The 17,265-nt window shown below is 37.5% G+C and overlaps 2 protein-coding genes across 2 annotated transcripts; both read right to left on the reverse strand.

Moving 5' to 3' along the window:
* Positions 1 to 84: 84 nt before the first annotated feature.
* On the reverse strand, positions 85 to 12,518 carry ptdss1a (phosphatidylserine synthase 1a). The gene is made up of 13 exons (XM_062422587.1): positions 12,337 to 12,518; positions 11,696 to 11,787; positions 11,168 to 11,212; positions 10,963 to 11,087; positions 10,016 to 10,174; positions 9,645 to 9,796; positions 8,700 to 8,841; positions 5,026 to 5,138; positions 4,778 to 4,843; positions 3,147 to 3,246; positions 2,843 to 2,911; positions 1,890 to 1,956; positions 85 to 1,702 (listed from the first exon to the last, which is right to left on the reverse strand). The coding sequence occupies exons 1-13, from the start codon at positions 12,516 to 12,518 to the stop codon at positions 1,608 to 1,610; spliced, it is 1,407 nt and encodes a 468-aa protein (XP_062278571.1). The 3' UTR covers positions 85 to 1,607.
* Positions 12,519 to 14,138: 1,620 nt separating this feature from the next.
* On the reverse strand, positions 14,139 to 16,879 carry LOC133983717 (uncharacterized). Its single transcript, XM_062422889.1, has 7 exons — positions 16,841 to 16,879; positions 16,591 to 16,756; positions 16,366 to 16,464; positions 15,986 to 16,042; positions 15,319 to 15,423; positions 15,117 to 15,233; positions 14,139 to 15,026 (listed from the first exon to the last, which is right to left on the reverse strand). Exons 2-7 carry the CDS (start codon positions 16,750 to 16,752, stop codon positions 14,997 to 14,999), a joined length of 570 nt encoding a protein of 189 aa, XP_062278873.1. The 5' UTR covers positions 16,753 to 16,756; positions 16,841 to 16,879; the 3' UTR covers positions 14,139 to 14,996.
* Between the last annotated feature and the right edge of the window lie 386 nt (positions 16,880 to 17,265).

Consider the following 17,265-nt stretch of genomic DNA (forward strand, 5'->3'; position numbering starts at 1 on the left):
GAATGAAAGCGGTAACATTGCAGGGACAAGCACATAGAAGGTTAATTCAGTTAATTCCAATAATAACATCACAAAGAGTTTAAGAGGAAATGTAAAACATTTTAATATGTTTCATTATTTCACAGTGAAAAATAACAGCACAAGAAATGTTCAGCAGACTTGTTTTGGCAAATTACGTCTAAATCCAGAGACAATGTACCATTTATAGTGTCTACCATGACAGCCTGGTCCATTCCACAGAGGTCAACGTCTGGATTGTCAAGGATTATGAGGGATATATCTGTACTGAGATGATATTGACAGAGCAAATTAAAATAAACCTTTAATAAAGCACTCCAGAGCAGAAGAATTACACACAAAAGCTCAAAATGGTGTCTTCATACAAACTGAGAAAAGTTAGTAATTAAAAAAAGAAGAACATGCATACAGGCACAAGGGTGAATTAAAATGTTACAATGACAGTGAAAGACAAAAAGTGACAATACTATTGCCCTGGTGTGTGGTGTAATACAACAATCCTTTGACTACATTTTCTTACTAAAAACACTTGATTTGACACACATGCAGATGCAATATATGCAATAACAAGAAGGTCGGCAGTAAAACAAAGTCACCCGCACGCAGACAGGTAGAGCCTTACAACACATGCAAGAATCTGAATAATTGCCCTCCATTATCAGTACAGTAAACAAGAAAAAAAAAAGAAAAAAAAAAGATAGCAGCCACATATGGACAGGGAGAATAAAATCACTCAAGGTCACAATGATTCACAAAATACTCAAAACATTACAAATGTACAGTATTTCCAAGAAGACATTCTGAAAAGTGCTTTAACGGTGTGCTTTGCTTTGTTCCAGGTCAAACACAATACCTCAGTCAATTATCCTCCCCAGCTAAAGCCGCCTTGCATTGAAATCCTGCTCACATTCAAGTTATAAACATTAAACAGCGTGAACGTCTATGTGATGTAAACAGACAATAGATGACAAGATACTTATTAAAAAAAGACTTAAGCATTTCTATGCTATAGACATAGAGGCTCAAAGTAATGTGATAAATTCTACATAATGGCTTTCTATATATGTCTTGAACCAACATAATGTAGTTAAGGCTGGTGTAAACCAGTCAAATGCACATTAGCCATCAATGATATAGTGTATCATAGGATAAATGTTTGTAAATTATAGTTTATCAGCTACTATGATCATGCAGTCAAATCTAGAATCGGCAGTTCTTTATTGCCATTTCTTTCTAACACACACACAAAAATACGACTCGTCTTCTCGTTCTCTTTCACACAAAGAAACCTGCAATCAGTGGTTTAGGAGCTTTTATGACTACAGCACACATTTTTGTGTGCATCACTGTAGTCCAAGCCTTCTGTGCCCTCCTAATAAACCCTGTATGGAGCTATTCATCCACCACACACAGTCTCTCCTGTCTCCACTCCCTCTACTGTAGTTGGGGGGATTTCTAGACTTCACAATTACACCAGGGAATGGTCTTGTTTTGTTTTTTTTTACCTCCCTTTATCCAACCTGTGATCCTTCACACCCGGCTCCTCTGAGTGAGTTCAGGAGTCGCTCATCAGCCTCTGGCTCCGATTCCTACTGGCTGTCCAGGCCATTGATGGATTGGGTCTTTCCTGAGCCCTTTCCTCTCCGTCTGGTTATAGGACTGTCGTCGTCCACCTCTGTCTCTCCTGAAACACGAGGATATACCTTGAAAATGAGTTCATTAAAAAGTGGGACTGAACTGCATTTACAATATGAGTAAGATACCATTTCAAACACTAGGGGTCAGCCACTCATAGTATAACAGCTGAAGACTGATGAATACTTTAATAAGCACTTTTATGTGGTTGATGAACAACAGTGAAGTCACTGTACCTTTAAATCCTTCTGAAAGGTGGTCAGCAGAGTCTATGTAATTACTGTCATCACATTCTGAGAAGCTCTGTGAGAGGAGAAGTTCAGACACATGACACACATACCATTAACTGCACAGAGAACGTATAGCAGCTAGAAACAAAGTTAATATTCACTGAGAGAACACATGACATCGCAGGCTTCACATACAGTATCTGTAACACCTTTTTGTCTTTCAGATATGAGAGCTGCTATACTCGTAAGTAATGATATAAACGAAGAATGTTTTTTTTATTGTCACACAGGTTACAACAGTGATGGGGTTTTGTTGTTTGTTTTTTTTACAATATTTTGCCACTGAAGCCTTAATTACCTTTCACAGTGAAACTCACAAAATGTTTTCTAACCAACCTCATAATGTATGAGAAAGGGAATTACAGCAATTCAATTACGATACATTTTTTATTTACTTAAATGCTGTATGGAAAGCGTTTTGCCTGATATTCATAATTCTAATCTTAGAGCCAGCATGAATGAAAGTTGAAAATTTAAAAAAGGAGTGCAGGTCTGACTGTTATTTGTTGTTGAACGAGGGTTTCTTATCTTCACCTTTTTTGCCCCTTACTTACTACAAAGGGGAAAATCATTTTTATAAAGTGCTCATTTCTGTAAAAGTGTAATATAACTAGGTCTGACCCAATAGGTCTGGATTAAAGTGACAAGGGTAATTATTAAGACTTCAGGCCACTGTTATAACATTTACCTAAGTGGTCCGAAAGGGGCTTTTGTTTTAACACTTGTGCAGGTGTGTAAACCTTACCTTAAGGTTTATGCAAACACACCGCAGACTAACTAATAGCTGCAGCAAATAGCTTCCAGGAGATAAAGCATTCCCAACAAGGTTAAAGGTACAGTTAATCTGACGCCAAATGAGCTGCATTTTATTAACATACCTTTTCAAAGACAAAACATACCTTATCTCTTGGACCGTAATTTTCAGCATACCAAACCATTCCATATAAGCACAGGAATGTGATGAAGGCCTAAAAACAGATCAACAGAACATTTAATGGATATAATGGATATGGATATAATCAATAACCTACTGCACAGAAAGTTTCTGAAGTTAAAATGTGTTTAATGTTAAAACAGAAGGGTATGTATGTCTTTGCTGTTATGGCAGCAATGTTAACGCATGTTAGCCTTTTACTAACTGCAGAAGACCATGGTAACTCATTTAGACACAGAATAGTACTAATACCGTGATGCTGATCTTACCAAGCACACCAGCCAGAGGATCACATAGAGGATCTGTGTTTTTGAGAACAAGTCCTGTCCAAACTTTATACATGCCAAGGCCTCCAGAAAGGCTATCGCTCTGTGAATGGGGAGAAAAAACAAACAAGTGAAACCTCCGACCCACCTGCAATAAATTTTAAATTTCAGTAAAAAAAAAAAAAAAAAAAAACTCAAAACAAGTATGCCATTTTCCCCCTATGCTCACTGACTTGAACATTTGCTTAGTGAGATTTACAGCGTTTGTGGATAATAGCGTTCCTGATATTAAGTCAACTCTGTGGTGCCTGGACAAATATCACTGTTCACACCAAATAGTAAACATTTGTCATGTTCAATCATCCATTCTTTATCTGCCCTTGACACCCTCACAGACTGATATGCACACCACAGGAATCCAACAGTTTGTATATTGATATGTGGTGTAATGTAACTGACTTTTTTGGGCCTCACTTGAAACCAGACTAGGTCAAAACCTTGTATATGGCTCGACCATGTCTGGTCAGTGTGTGAAATTGAGGTCAGTGAGTTACAGGGGTAGTATCAGTGTATAATGTGAATTCCTGGATATTAAATGCTCATCTGCCATTTTCTGTAGTGTTCCCATTAGTATGTGCTAGGAAAGTGTACTGAAGTAGCATATCACATGACATGGCTACACTATGTTTGAGTAGAAAAAAAAAGGTTTAAAAAAAAAAGGCTATAAATGCAGTTGCAAGAATAATACTTCCCACTCATATCTTATGTTTGATTTGAAAGAAAACTTATTTTAATTCTGATTATAACTATTCTAATTACCTATCAACTAGCTGTCCCTGCTCTTTCATCTGTTTCACTCTGTGCATGTCTCTCATTTTTCACTCTGCATTGTGTTTTGTCAGTGATGGTTATTTGGGTGATTTCACTGTGTGGTCTCTCTCATGCTTCTATTTGCCCTTTTTTCATCTTTTCCAGTCATTGATCATGGAGGCTGCAGAGGATATTGTAAGTTGAAGTTTTGCCAGCATTTCGGGATCAAATTCAGGAGGCTTATCTCCGCCGAGTTTCAAATCAAGTGCACCTGCAGGGCCGCCACCCCACGCAAAACTGATATTCAAGCTACATGAGTTGCATGTTTTACCTGCAAGACTCGTGTTTTAATGCTGTTGTTCATAATCTGTGATGTGAAAACATAAGAGAAATAAAAAGCTTGTGTCCTGGTATGAGTTCATTTATAAAATCCAAACGCATCACAGAGCATCTCTTCTACCAGTTGCTGTCAATCAAACTGGACAGTGGAGGAGGAAATGGTAGATAAGCTGGTACCTGTTTGTTTAAACAAGAGTTTAGTCAAATTTGCTGTGTTTAACACTGGAGCTGAGAGTGTCAGAGCTCAGAGCAAGAAACACTGTCAATCTTTGTCACACGGCTGTCCTCTGCTTGCATCATCATTTCGAAAGAGAACCGGCCAACAAGGAAACTGAAACAATCGGCTGGCCAACTAATAGTGTAACTTCATTACTCATTCAGTCACTCACTCACTCTCTCAGAAAACAGCACATATTAGGACTGGTCTGTGGCCAGTCCAGCCAACAATCCACATTAGTCAGGGCAAACATTTAGGTTTCACTTACCCAAACACCCAGCACTGGGTCCCAACTCTCTTGCACTGTGTGTCTGTAAGGTACGCGTAATACTGCCTGAGGCAAAAACAAACATAATGGAAAAGTTAGCAAATTTCACTTGCAGTACTAGTTTGTCAAAATGTCGAAACAAGGACATGTAAAAAAAAACAACAACAAAAAAAACATTTTAAAAATGTAACATCTGGCATTAAAGGTTTGTGGGACTCATTTTCCTGTTGGTAAAACAGTGTTTTTACCTCACTGTTGGAGCTGTGATGATACCAATGAACAGGATCCTACACCAGCTAAGAGCGTGGCTCGCAGGGAAGATAAAAATGTGTTTGAGGAAGAAGGTGTTCAATTCTGTTAGCTGTGAACAAAGAGGGAGACAGAGAGAAGACAATAAAATGCAGTAGCAATATAACACTTATTCTTTTAAGTAAATTAACATAAATACTTAAGATTTGATTCTAATCCATATATAAAGCCATAAGCACCTTGTTTGCCTTTAGTCTGGTTCAGTGGTGCAAAACATTCTCAATAGGATTGAAATCAGGTGACTGAGTTTGCCAATCAAGAACATTTTACTGTTTGGCCCTAGAAACTTTGTTCGTTTTATATGTATGTTCAGGAACATCTTCCTGCTGCATCAACCTAAACCAGCGAGACTAATAAATTTAAAAATCACACCACAGTTTTAACTCTGTTCACCCACTAAGAATGAGAACATACTTAAATACACTCAAAGCTAAAAGTCAGCACTTTAATCTCATCATTGTTTCAATTCAAATTCAATGTGCTAGAGTACTGAGCCAAAACAATGGATAATGTGTCAGTCCTACTTCTTACGAACACTGCACTACTCTCAACTGGTGCTTGGTACGGCATTTTACATGAGGATTAAATATTATTTTAAGGGGAAGCAGTAAAGGGTTTATGTAGATTAAAGCAAAACACAGTTAACTCACAGAACAGCCTGAACAGCTGTTTAATTCTCGCACAATAAGATAACATAATAATAATATTTCATTGGAAATATGTGTGAGGAATAGTACAGTAATATAAGGAAAAATGTTTGTGACTTAACTTTAGTTGAAATGACCTTGATGTTGATAAAAACCTAATCTAATTAGGCCCTTGTTGCAACCATCACTATCAGCACCGTGTATATATAAAAGCATTGCTCAAACATATTCTTCAACTTTTGTGTCAATTTCTCAGCAAAACAATCTTTCATTTCTCATACTAATATGATATTTTGATACTTTTATCTAATGTGAGCTGACTTTTGTCTCCCATGATGATGGCAGACTGGTTTAGAGAGGTCTACCATGCAACAGTATTTGTATGTCCACACAGATGTTTTGGTGTCACGGCAGGAAAAGCACAGGCGCAACAAATAACATTTAATGACACCTCTATTCAATGAACATGTGCCAGTAAGCCACGTCAGTGAGCTGAAACTGGCTGACCTAAAAGGAAAGTAGCCATTATTAACGTTATTAGTTAGACCTGACAACTCAGACTGTTTCCTGTGAATAAGGCTTGTTGGCAATGAGACTCACTGAATTAGCACTTTATTAAAGGCAGATGCACTGAAACCAGTTCAGCCCTTAGTTAAAACATGGAGACTATGGTAACATTTGTGAAAGAAATATTCAGTACTGCGTGTCGTCTGCTCGACTTTGTGTTTTCACTAATAAGAGTTTGAGACTGTTTCCATTATGTGTAGATCATTTCCAATAAAATAAAAATACAATATTTCCTACATTTTAGGGTTTTTGTGTGCGTGAATTGCTTGAAGATTGTTCAAAATATTTTCACTGGCAATGTTTAGTGATTATTTTAAAGAGGACATTTCCAGGTCTATATTTATATTCTGGGGCTCTACTGGAATATCTTTGCATGATTTACAGTTCAAAAATCTCTCTATTTTTTCTCCCATCTCTTTAAGGCCCCACTTGTGATTAGCACACTCTGTTCTGATTGGCCAGCCCTCAGAAGCTGCCCCTCGGCAGACTACCAGCAGCTCTGGAAGCCACATAAACAAACAATACTAAAGGGGTATTCAATTAAAATTCACTGAGGTTCAATTTGTGAACATTTCCTCAAGTGAAGGTCTGGGAAATCATAATATCTGTGTTATTTTTCAGTAACTTGAAGTAGCATTGTAGTTACAGCAGCATCTGTGTCTAGTGGGTAGATTGTAGACTGTCAAATTCATTTATTAGTAGTTACACTGAACTTGTTGGATTCAAATAAATGATCAAATAGATAAAATAACAATAAAAAAGAATAAGATAAATAAATGTTCTTTTCTTATATCAAATAAAGATGGCATTTTAAAATATAGTGCATTACAGAAAGCTTTAGATTGTGCTTCTTAAATAAAGTGCTTAGTTTTAGAAAAATAAAAAAAGAATCCCTTTTTACTTTTTAACTTAACCCATTAACTTAATTTCACATCTAATAACTTTATAACAAATCATCTCAACAGATATTAAAACTTTTCTCCGTGTGTATCTCACTGACAGTCGAGTCTTGGCACAGTGGTCTGTGGGTTTCTGAGGGACACTTCACTATGTGAACACTAGGTATAGAATTAATCTGCAAATGCTCCAGTTCAAGATGAGATCAAACTTTTCTGTGGATGTCAGTTTTGTCTTTTGCAGCAGTTGTTGATCACTTGTAGCCCTATCAGTTAAGAAGTGTGAGAAGTTAGGAGTTGATTGTGGTATAAAATTTAAAATGTGTTATAAAATTGTGGTAATCACTGCTATCAGAAGAAGTCATTCAGCATACAGTCATAAATGTGCACAAAAAATAATAGGCTGATGGGTCAAGTAGTATGCGAGACTAACCGCAGAGAGATACACAGACATGCACACACACAACAAAACACATGACTTCCAAACACATGAGATAAATATGTGAGTGGACAATGCTAACAAGCTCTGAAACAATTACAGCAACAAACGCTACAGAACGGTGGCTGTTTATGGGTGTGCGTGAACAGTCTGACATTAATTTGACTGGAAAGTACAGGTGACACAGCAAATAGTGCGTCCAGAGCATACTGAAGTCAGGGTTTTGACTTGAAGTATTTTTACGTATTTTCAACTCAAATTTTTTGAATTTTGACCATGTTTAACATCAGACATCTGTCATGGTAACAGTATTAGGTAAAAAATCACAAAGAGCATGTTATGTCCCCTTTAACAAAACTGAAAGTAACAGAAATTGGGACACTGACAGATTCCCTTTACAAAGCAAGTCGCACTTGGATTAACACACTGGCAGCAATAATAACAATGCATTCTGAGGGACACTTTGTTCAAGTCCCTCTCATCTCCACTGAAAGATAATGAGAGGGTGGACTGCTGCAGTGTTATTCACTCATTTGGCCTGGAGCCTGCGTGGTTGAAACCAGTGGAGAGCAGCTCAACTGTCACCACGCTGAGCACAGCGGAGCCGTTCCCTGTCTCTTGAGCTATTTCTCAAAGACTGGTAATTACTATTAAAGCCTCAAGAGAGTTGGGAGCTGCCTGACTCAGGGTGAGAGGGTGGCAATTTTGCTTCATCACCACACAAAAATGAGGGAAACTGCAGATTTCATTACCATGGCAGCCACAGGCTAGAACTTTGGCAGCCATAGTTGACTGAAGTTCTCCATCCATGGTTTTCTCATTACCATTAATAGCACCAGAGCAATCCAGCCTGTCTTTCACTCTTATGGGATTAGCTGTTAATGTGTAGACAGCAGGACACTAGGTCATTATATGGATCCACGTGAGACTAGGTTTTAGATTTCAACAACAGAGGAGGAAATTAGATTAGCCTGGACTTAACACCCGCAACACACTGGATGATCCCCGACTAGTCAGCACTTAGTCACCGTGAGATGGTGAGAGAGGATTTCTTACCAACCCACCTGCCAGATGATCATGAAGAGATAGACGCCTGCCACTCGCTGCAGGGAAGACTTGGGGTCAAGCCAGCGTACATAGGTCCAACTAGCTGGGGTAAACTGTAACGCAGCTCGTTTGATCTTCCCTGTGGTGGTGTGGATGTCCCTGGATGGGAAGCACAGAAGAAGGATTACAAAGACTTGCAGATAGATTTACAGTAAGTATTATGTTAGTGCAGTGTGCAACGTCAGATGAAAGTAAATCCTTCACATTAATCATTCAAGTCCATTCCTCACTGATGAGAATGTGGATCAGATTTCAAAACAACAGTTTATGCATTTTAACAGGTCATCGGAAATCCCTTTGCTGGAGCTGAGTATACTTAATTAAGCTGATGCAACAAAAAAGATATAAATATATGAGATATTGCTTAATTAACTAAAAGCTGTCTTACTAATTATGACTTATTATGATTCCCTTAAATATTACAATCAAGTTACACTTTAATAACATGGATGAAAGGACATGAATGTTATCAATTAAATGTTAAAAAACACGTTCAAAAGGTGAATATAGCCTCATGATGCACAAATAATAATAAAAAACTTGAAATTACTTAAAAAAGGTATAACATTGCATTTTTACCAAATGCCCAAATTCTCATTACTTTAAGAAAGATCTGTTTTTAAAAATCTTTAAGATGTCATATCATCCTACCAAGCTAGTTTTTAATGAGTGGGTTTATATCAAGGTAGCTTACATGGGCTGACAATATATTACTGTCTACAATAAAGTGTGATATAACTAAATCATGGCTGATCTCCAATATAAATCCTACTTCGCCTTTTAAACACTAAATGACTCAAAAAAGGTAGGTACATCTCTGTTTGTACTGTTCACACAGCCTAACGATCAACACAAAACCAGATAAAATGGCCCTCAGTAATTTCCAGAATACAATGTCATACTTAATACTGGCCCAGTGGTAGGTCCTCATCTCCAAAAAGCGGCAAACAGTCATGCCAAGCCAGATGCCACCTCCATTACACAGCAGGATATCCAGAATCACCTGGTCCCACCAGCACTCAGCAAAGTTAGGCAGCAGATGCATGAAGAATAGCTGTGGGAGGAGGATACAAGAAGGCTTTGAGAACTGAAACATACTTGGAGAACTGTGAAATGTTCAGCCTACTTTACTTAATGTATAAGTAATATTCTTGAGGGTGTAGGAAACCCATATCCATTATAAAGAGAAATAGACAGGGAGATACAGACAGTCAGACAGAGATTGACACATCACAGGATGCTGTTATCTTGTGTCTGGTGTGTGCTGCTGTACCTCAGTCAGCTCCCAGGTAATACTGATGGTCCAGCAGAGGCCGTAGCTTCGAATGAGCAGGGCTTTCATACCCCAACCCCAAAAATGGCTGAATGCAAAAATGTCGAAATGGCTTAGGATTCTCTCCCAGGTGATGACATGGCAGTTCACAGCATATTCCTGCGAAGAGCAGCACAGATGCCCTCATTACAATGATTGATAATCCCCTGATAGTGAACACAACTGGTGCGGGTAAAGCTGGGCTCAGACTACAGCAGTTTTAAAATCCTGATTGATTTTCAAATCAGGTTGCGTCACGCACATAAGGAGAACTTCACAGATGTTTTTCTCTCTATCTCAAACATGTACACACTACAAGATTTGAAAATAATGGCACATCACACACTAGGGGATATTATTAAGTTTATCGCTGCCTCACATGATCTCATGGCAAGCAGATGTAAACAAAATGGAGACTGACATGGTGCAATAACTTGCTTTAGACACGCTTTGCAGGGAGAAAAAAAACAAAAGCAGAAGGATAAACGAGTCGAGAACTGGAGGTGAGATTTTAACTGTCAGCTTTAATATCTGTCAACAGTATGATGTTTACGGTTGTTTGGCAACATTGCTGCTAAGACTTGTCTCTCTCCTTGGCTCTTGTGGTCACACTCTGAACATAGTGAAGCAATCATCCAGGTTTTAAATCCTGAATATCAAACATGTTTGAAGTTGTCTGTGCAGTCCTGATGAGTCTGCAAGCTGTTCAGGAAATTTAAGACTGAATCTGTAAAGTGGTCACATTACCAGATAACCTGGGCCGAACATCGGTACCGACTGAGGTCTCATACCAGACTTCTCCTACTACTGTCAGCAGGGATACATCAGTCTAAAATTCCTGTAGTCTGAGCCCAGCTTAAATCAATCTGAATATACATTTTCTTTTGGTGCAAGCCTACATCACTCACCATTATGTCCGCCTCTCTCTTGGCATAGCGCAGATTCGAGTCCAACCAGTACATTAGCTGCTTTACCTGCTGCCAGTTCAGGAAGATGATGAAGACCAGGAAGAGGAAGTAGAGGACACTCAGACCTTCACAGCAAGAGGACATGACATTCAGAAGGGAAAGTTCAAACATAAACACTCCCCCCCTCCCCCTATCAAATACTCACCAAAAACTATTCGCCATATTGCTGGATGTGGTCTGGTGAATGGACCTACAATGAGCACGGAGAAAAACTATATAAAAAATATAAACTACAACAAAAAAGAGTGGACAATCAACAGTTGTATCTGTTTTTCTTTGTATTATTGTTACACAAATACTCACAACCCTGCACACTTCCCCTTTTTCATGCCAGCTGGCAGATATAATTTATGGCTTTTTAGAGAGGTTGACATACCATTCATGAGAACGCCGGTCCTAAAAATAGTGACTAAAAATGAGATGATGCCATGCTGAATGTGATTATTGACCCCACAATCTAAATATACCTTCTTCACTCATGTAGTTAAGATACATTTAACTTAATCCCTTTATTTATCTCATATTAAAAAGGTACTTATTGAGATTCTTTCTTGTTCTGAAGGCATAATGGTGGGCATTATTTACTGCCCTCAGACATAATGTGCTTAAAACTAATACAAATACACTTGAAGTAGCAAAAGAATAGCTTCAGTGTGCCTTGTTTTTTGCTCACCATTTGGAAATGCCAAAACACTGATGATGAGGAAAAAGGAGATGACCAGGATGAGCCCCACCCAGATATTATTGTCAGGATGTCCATCATCTCTGCAGACACACAAAGCACAAAAACATTTCCAACCAGCAGTTAATATCATAATGTTGTGCTTTATCCTTAAAATAAATGCCACATTTAATAACCAGCCAGTCCTTTGTATCCCCCTCCACAGCTGTATCAATTTGGATGAGGCTCATATATGTTCAAGTTTCAAACAGCAACAGCCCAACATTACATTATATTATATTTGTAGGGGCTTTTACAAGGAGATACGCACTTTATTTGTATCGTTGTGACCTTTTTCCCTTGCTAGTTACATTGTTGTAGCTAATGCCAGCACCAGACGAAACAGTTACCCATCACTGGACTAACATAACCTTACATAATACCTCCTTTCATTAGCTTATATTAAGGTTTAATGACAGCAATGGGAAGGTGGTCATTGCATTGCCTTCATGCGGGGTCGTTAAGTTACTTTCATCTAGAAAATCCATTAAAATAATAGCTACAAGCTAGCTGCCCTGCGCGCTGTACCTGGCACTGTCAAGAGCATCACTGCTAACCAAGCTAACCCTCCGAGGCTAACATTAGCGACTTACCTTGTGAAGGCGAAATACATCAAACTGAGAACGGTGCATGTCAGCAGCGTTATCGTGTGGGGCCTGTAGAAAAACTCTATGGTGATATCTTCAACCTGCTGCTCGTTTATCATTCGGAAATGCATCCTGTAATTCACATCATCTTTGCTCAAGGTATGGGACCCGCTATACACGGACGCCATAACCAAGTAAAGCAGCAGTAGGCAGCAGCCTGCGGGGGGAAAGTGCTCCTTCAGCCCCCAGCAGCAGACAACACAAACTACAACACAAATACAATGCGACGGAAATGACTGGCATTAATGTTTATCACATAGCTAACGCAGCGAGCAGCGTATGTGACAGCACTGAAAGTTGACACCCAAAGCAATATGAGCAGGAGAGGGTTAAAGGAGGGGAAGAAGACAGTTAGAGAGAAGTTGCCCACTTCAGGTTTTCATTGGCTTCCCAAGGCGGAAGAGTCCACGTGTTCTCCCTCTTCCCTTCCTTCATCATGTGCTACTATGATTGTTTATAGCATGACCTCCATGCCAGGCTTTTACAACCATGATAAATAAACACAGCCTGACTTCTGAATCCACCTAATCATTAATTATCTGAACTGTCTAGAGCTGTAGCCTGTAGCCTTATGTTAAAATGACAATGTATCCTGTGTATGGGATATGGGAACTACAATATTAGTACAACAGTTCAGTTATTTGAAAGTCAAATGAATATCTTTCCTAGAATTCACTGAAAGGTAATTGTATCTAACATCGTGTGGGTGTGTGTCTTTATCTCCCTCTTGTGGCCGTTCTTGGCTTCGTATGAAACCAAAAGAACATCCTTATTCCATGCAGGGGTCTCTATTGCCCTATCAAGTCAACCACTGGACACCATTTTTATCAAGGTGCATTTATTTCATGTCTAGTAGCTGGGGAACACTAGCAGAGAGATCAGAAAAATGACTAAATGACTAAAAATGACTTCTTTTTTTAAATTTAAGAGCAGTAAAAACACTCTGAACACTGTTCTTTTAGTCTCAAATTGTATGACTTTTACCAAAGTGACCGAGAAAATGCAAAAATAGAAAATATTTCAACTTTTCAAAAACATTTTAGCGCAGCTAATACACATGTTTTCACATTCAAACATGGAATCGCATTCTTCACATTAAATAAAACTCATTCAAATTGTGATGGCTTTTATGTTCTCCTGTTTTAGGTAACATATAGGGCCATAATCATAATATAGTGTGATTATGAATATTTTTTCTCCATAAAAAAATAGTGTAAAACCTAAAGAACACACTCTGTGCTCCCCAAAACCTTAATTAACAATGAATCACCCATTTATTAATGATTGGTAAGGTATTTATTAATGAAAATAGTTTTGTGGTTCAGAAGTTTGGTATTGAGAATATGATGGTGTGTTATAAGGCTAGTATGAGGGATATTGTTAATGGTCAGAATATAAAAAGTATGTAAGGGTTCGGTAAATTATTCACATTAGTTAAAAAACACGTTTGGATTTAAGCTTGAAATTAGCTTGATATGTTACACTTTCATTTTTATAACAAAAATCAAATGTAGATTCATTGTTTTTGGGGATCATTTGCTATGTTGCCCTTTAATTATCTGGAATTATTCACAGTAGAGAAATGTGTTGTAGGTCCATAAGAAGACAATCATTAAAAAACAAAAACAATATTGAAAGTATATGAAGTATAAAAATATTGATCTTTATTTATGTGTCCAAATCAAGAGAGTAAAACCAAAGTATAAACAAAGTTTTAGAAAAGTTAAAGGTCTCAAAAATGGATGAAACATCTTACAATAAGACCGTATATGACTGTCAGTTTAAGTTCAAGTTCAATCAAATTGAGCTACAGACCTCATGCTGTATGTTCACAAATTCATAGTTACGCAATATCACTGTGGAAATTCACACAGACAAGAAGTACATTTTATCTCATTCGCTGCAGCAGTCAAGGTGAAATTTAAAGGAAATTTGAATTGAACTGAAATTTTAACGATCCTAAGATGATAAAAATGGTAGTAAAATAATAATGAATAAACGAATCCTCAGGTCATTAAGGACTCATAATAGTTTGAAATCTGTTAAACAGCCTGATCAGTCAGTTTAACTAAGAGATAAAGCTGGATATCACAACAAGGAATAATAAATCCAAAATAGTTCATGAAATTTAGAGTCAACATACAGTGGGATACAGTATCAAAATGCAAAATGCAGCACTGTTTTCAGAAGCACAAAAAGTTTTCAATTATGAGATAGAGCATTCTCCAGGGCTTTATAGAAACCAAAGCTAATTGTGAAGCGCAGAAGCAGCAACACTTACATTTCTGATTTGATACGGCATACTGTTGTAAAATTATAAAACAATGCAATATAAGTAGGTAGATGAGCTGTACAAAAACAAAAATGATAAGAATAATTGGCAATTTACATAAAAGAAGTGGTACGCTATATATTTACATTCAATCCACTTTTGCTGAAATAAAAATAATAACTTTCACAATTCTTCTTTGTTGCGCAGCATGATGAGAGGTATATAACACTGACAGGCTGCTATACACTGAGATACATTCAGGAAGTCTAAAGCATCACAAATATCAGTGGTTAATCTTTTGTTTGTTGGCTTCCATCTCTTCTTCGCAGTATTTTCAGTCTCCCTGTTTCAACAGAACCATGGGCTGCAGAAAAAGAAAGGCTACCATTAGTTACAATATATTTTATTCCTCTTAGGGTTTATGTGTAGCTGATGTATAAAGAAAGGAGCATACCAAAGAGTTGAAATGTTCTCTGCAAACAGCTTTACTCAGCCAGTAGATCAAGAACAAGGCTATTATCTTTTCACCAACCAGGAGAGATATAATCAGTCCCTTGATTCCGTGAAAAAACTGTATGATACGTTGAGAGAGTGTTAGGAGACAAAATCCACATTTATTTTGGATTTCAGAGAGCTACTCTTTTATTTTACTTTACCGTCCTATTCCCTGCTGGGTTGCCTTCGAAAAGTAATGCGCAGAGAAAAATAGCCGCAATTGACCAGAAGAAGCTGATGATGTTCACAGAGAACGACAGTTTTGTCTGAAAGAGGAAGAGAGCAGTAATAGCGCAAGGGTCACAGAAAAATTAAGAGGAATCAAAATTTAAAAGAAAATTACAAAAAGATTCTCTAATTTATTTTCTTACAGTACAAACCACATTTAGACAAATTGTGATGAAATGATCAACTGAAAGGATTCACATGCAAATCCAGATGTGCAGTGTTTTTTGACGCGGCTCTCCCTCATCATCTGCTTGAAAATAACCTAAAAATATGTTTGTTAGTTACTTATGGAAGTTCTTTTATACTCTCTTTAATCTCTACTTCTACTGCTCACTTCTGCAAACCTATTAATGGTCTATTTTGCATGTGGGAAATAAAAGATATAGAAAAATTGGGTTGAATATGTAAATCTTAATCTAAATCTAATTAATCCTACTAATCCTGTCAGAAACCTCCTGAAAAAAATCTGATTAGTAACATATTACTGTACACAGAACAGTACTATCCAGTCAGCACATGCAATAATTTCCAAACTCATAGGTTAATTCTCCTATTGTAGTTAAATAATTTACCTTTTTCCTTAGGTTTCAGTTTACTTACCAAGTGTATGTTTGGACATTGTCCCGCAGCATAGGTCAGGAAACCAGAGACAACAAACTAACACATAAAAAACATGATTAATGATTTTACACAGATGATATATTATTACATATATATTACACTTTGTAATACTTTGCACACATACTGAGGTAAACAAAACTAGATAAGCTTTATATATTGTCACAGAAGTAAAAGGAAGTACACGAGCACATTATGATAAAGTAAAGATATTTCAATCCTCATTACGCATAAAAATAAATAGCAATATAAATATATAAACAATTGATTTGTAGTTATGTTTTTAATGAATCATAAGACGTTTCACAGAATCATGCAGAATTCAGGAGTGAATTAAGTTTTAGCTTTGAATCTATATTTACCAGAATGCTGGGTAAAGTATATATCCACCAGGAATCTCTTTCCTCTTTAGAAATCAGACCGAGTGTGAGAACAAACACACCAGCGATGGCCTGGGCTGCCTTACAAAAAAATAAAATAAAACTGGATTACAATGCTGCATTTTATTGTGTCTATGTTAAAGCCAAATATATAAAAGTATCAGTGCGTGGTCCTGGCTCTTCCTACATTAGAACAGTTCAACTTACCCCAAGAGGTTTAGGTTTTCCCCTTATAGCAAAAACCTTGTAGGTGTCTTTGAACACACAGTGAAATTTGTCCGGCATCAGTTGACCCTCTCGAGCGTCCCTGAGACTGCAAATGGGAATGGTGATGATCATTGAATCATCACATACGAACGTGTTCCTCATTGTCCTGTGCAAAAAACATTAAAGATTACATTAAATCAATTCAACTCAACTCATTGATGCTCTGTTTTGTTGACGCTTAGAAACTTACCTGTTGTTTTTATTCTCTTGATTCAGACTTGAAATTCGGTGCTTTGTCAAATGGGTTTAACAAGGAAATGACCTGACACACCAATTCTCTATCTCTAACTACCCCCCCAACCCTTCCCCCACCCACCCACCCTCTCTCACACTCACACAAAGCCACAAAATTTGTACATGCGGACTGATTCAGCAACAATTACCAATTGTGTGCAAAAGTGCACAAGACCAATATTTAGACTAATTAATGCTCATAAATCATACTGCAATTGTTTTTGTTAAATTGCAAATACTAAAATATACTATTTTTGGCAATAAGATGCAGACAATACAAAAATTTGACGTAGAAACAATGGGCAGGGTGAGGAAGTTGGGTGTAAGGCGACCTCATCTTTCAAAGTATTTGCAGGGAAGTGAATAATCACACCTACAGAC

This window comes from Scomber scombrus, chromosome 7, assembly GCF_963691925.1.
Source record: "Scomber scombrus chromosome 7, fScoSco1.1, whole genome shotgun sequence".
NCBI lineage: Eukaryota > Metazoa > Chordata > Actinopteri > Scombriformes > Scombridae > Scomber > Scomber scombrus.

Coding starts and splice junctions, on each gene's coding strand:
- ptdss1a (XM_062422587.1), bottom strand. CDS start 12,518: ATGGCGTCCGTGTATAGCGGGTCCCATACCTTGAGCAAAGATGATGTG. Junction 4,844..5,025: donor ATCACAGCTCCAACAGTGAG/GTAAAAACACTG, acceptor TTTTTGCCTCAG/GCAGTATTACGCGTACCTTA. Junction 3,247..4,777: donor ACCCAGTGCTGGGTGTTTGG/GTAAGTGAAACC, acceptor CCCCATTCACAG/AGCGATAGCCTTTCTGGAGG.
- LOC133983717 (XM_062422889.1), bottom strand. CDS start 16,752: ATGAGGAACACGTTCGTATGTGATGATTCAATGATCATCACCATTCCC. Junction 16,043..16,365: donor ATACTTTACCCAGCATTCTG/GTAAATATAGAT, acceptor TTTATGTGTTAG/TTTGTTGTCTCTGGTTTCCT. Junction 15,234..15,318: donor ACCCAGCAGGGAATAGGACG/GTAAAGTAAAAT, acceptor CGTATCATACAG/TTTTTTCACGGAATCAAGGG.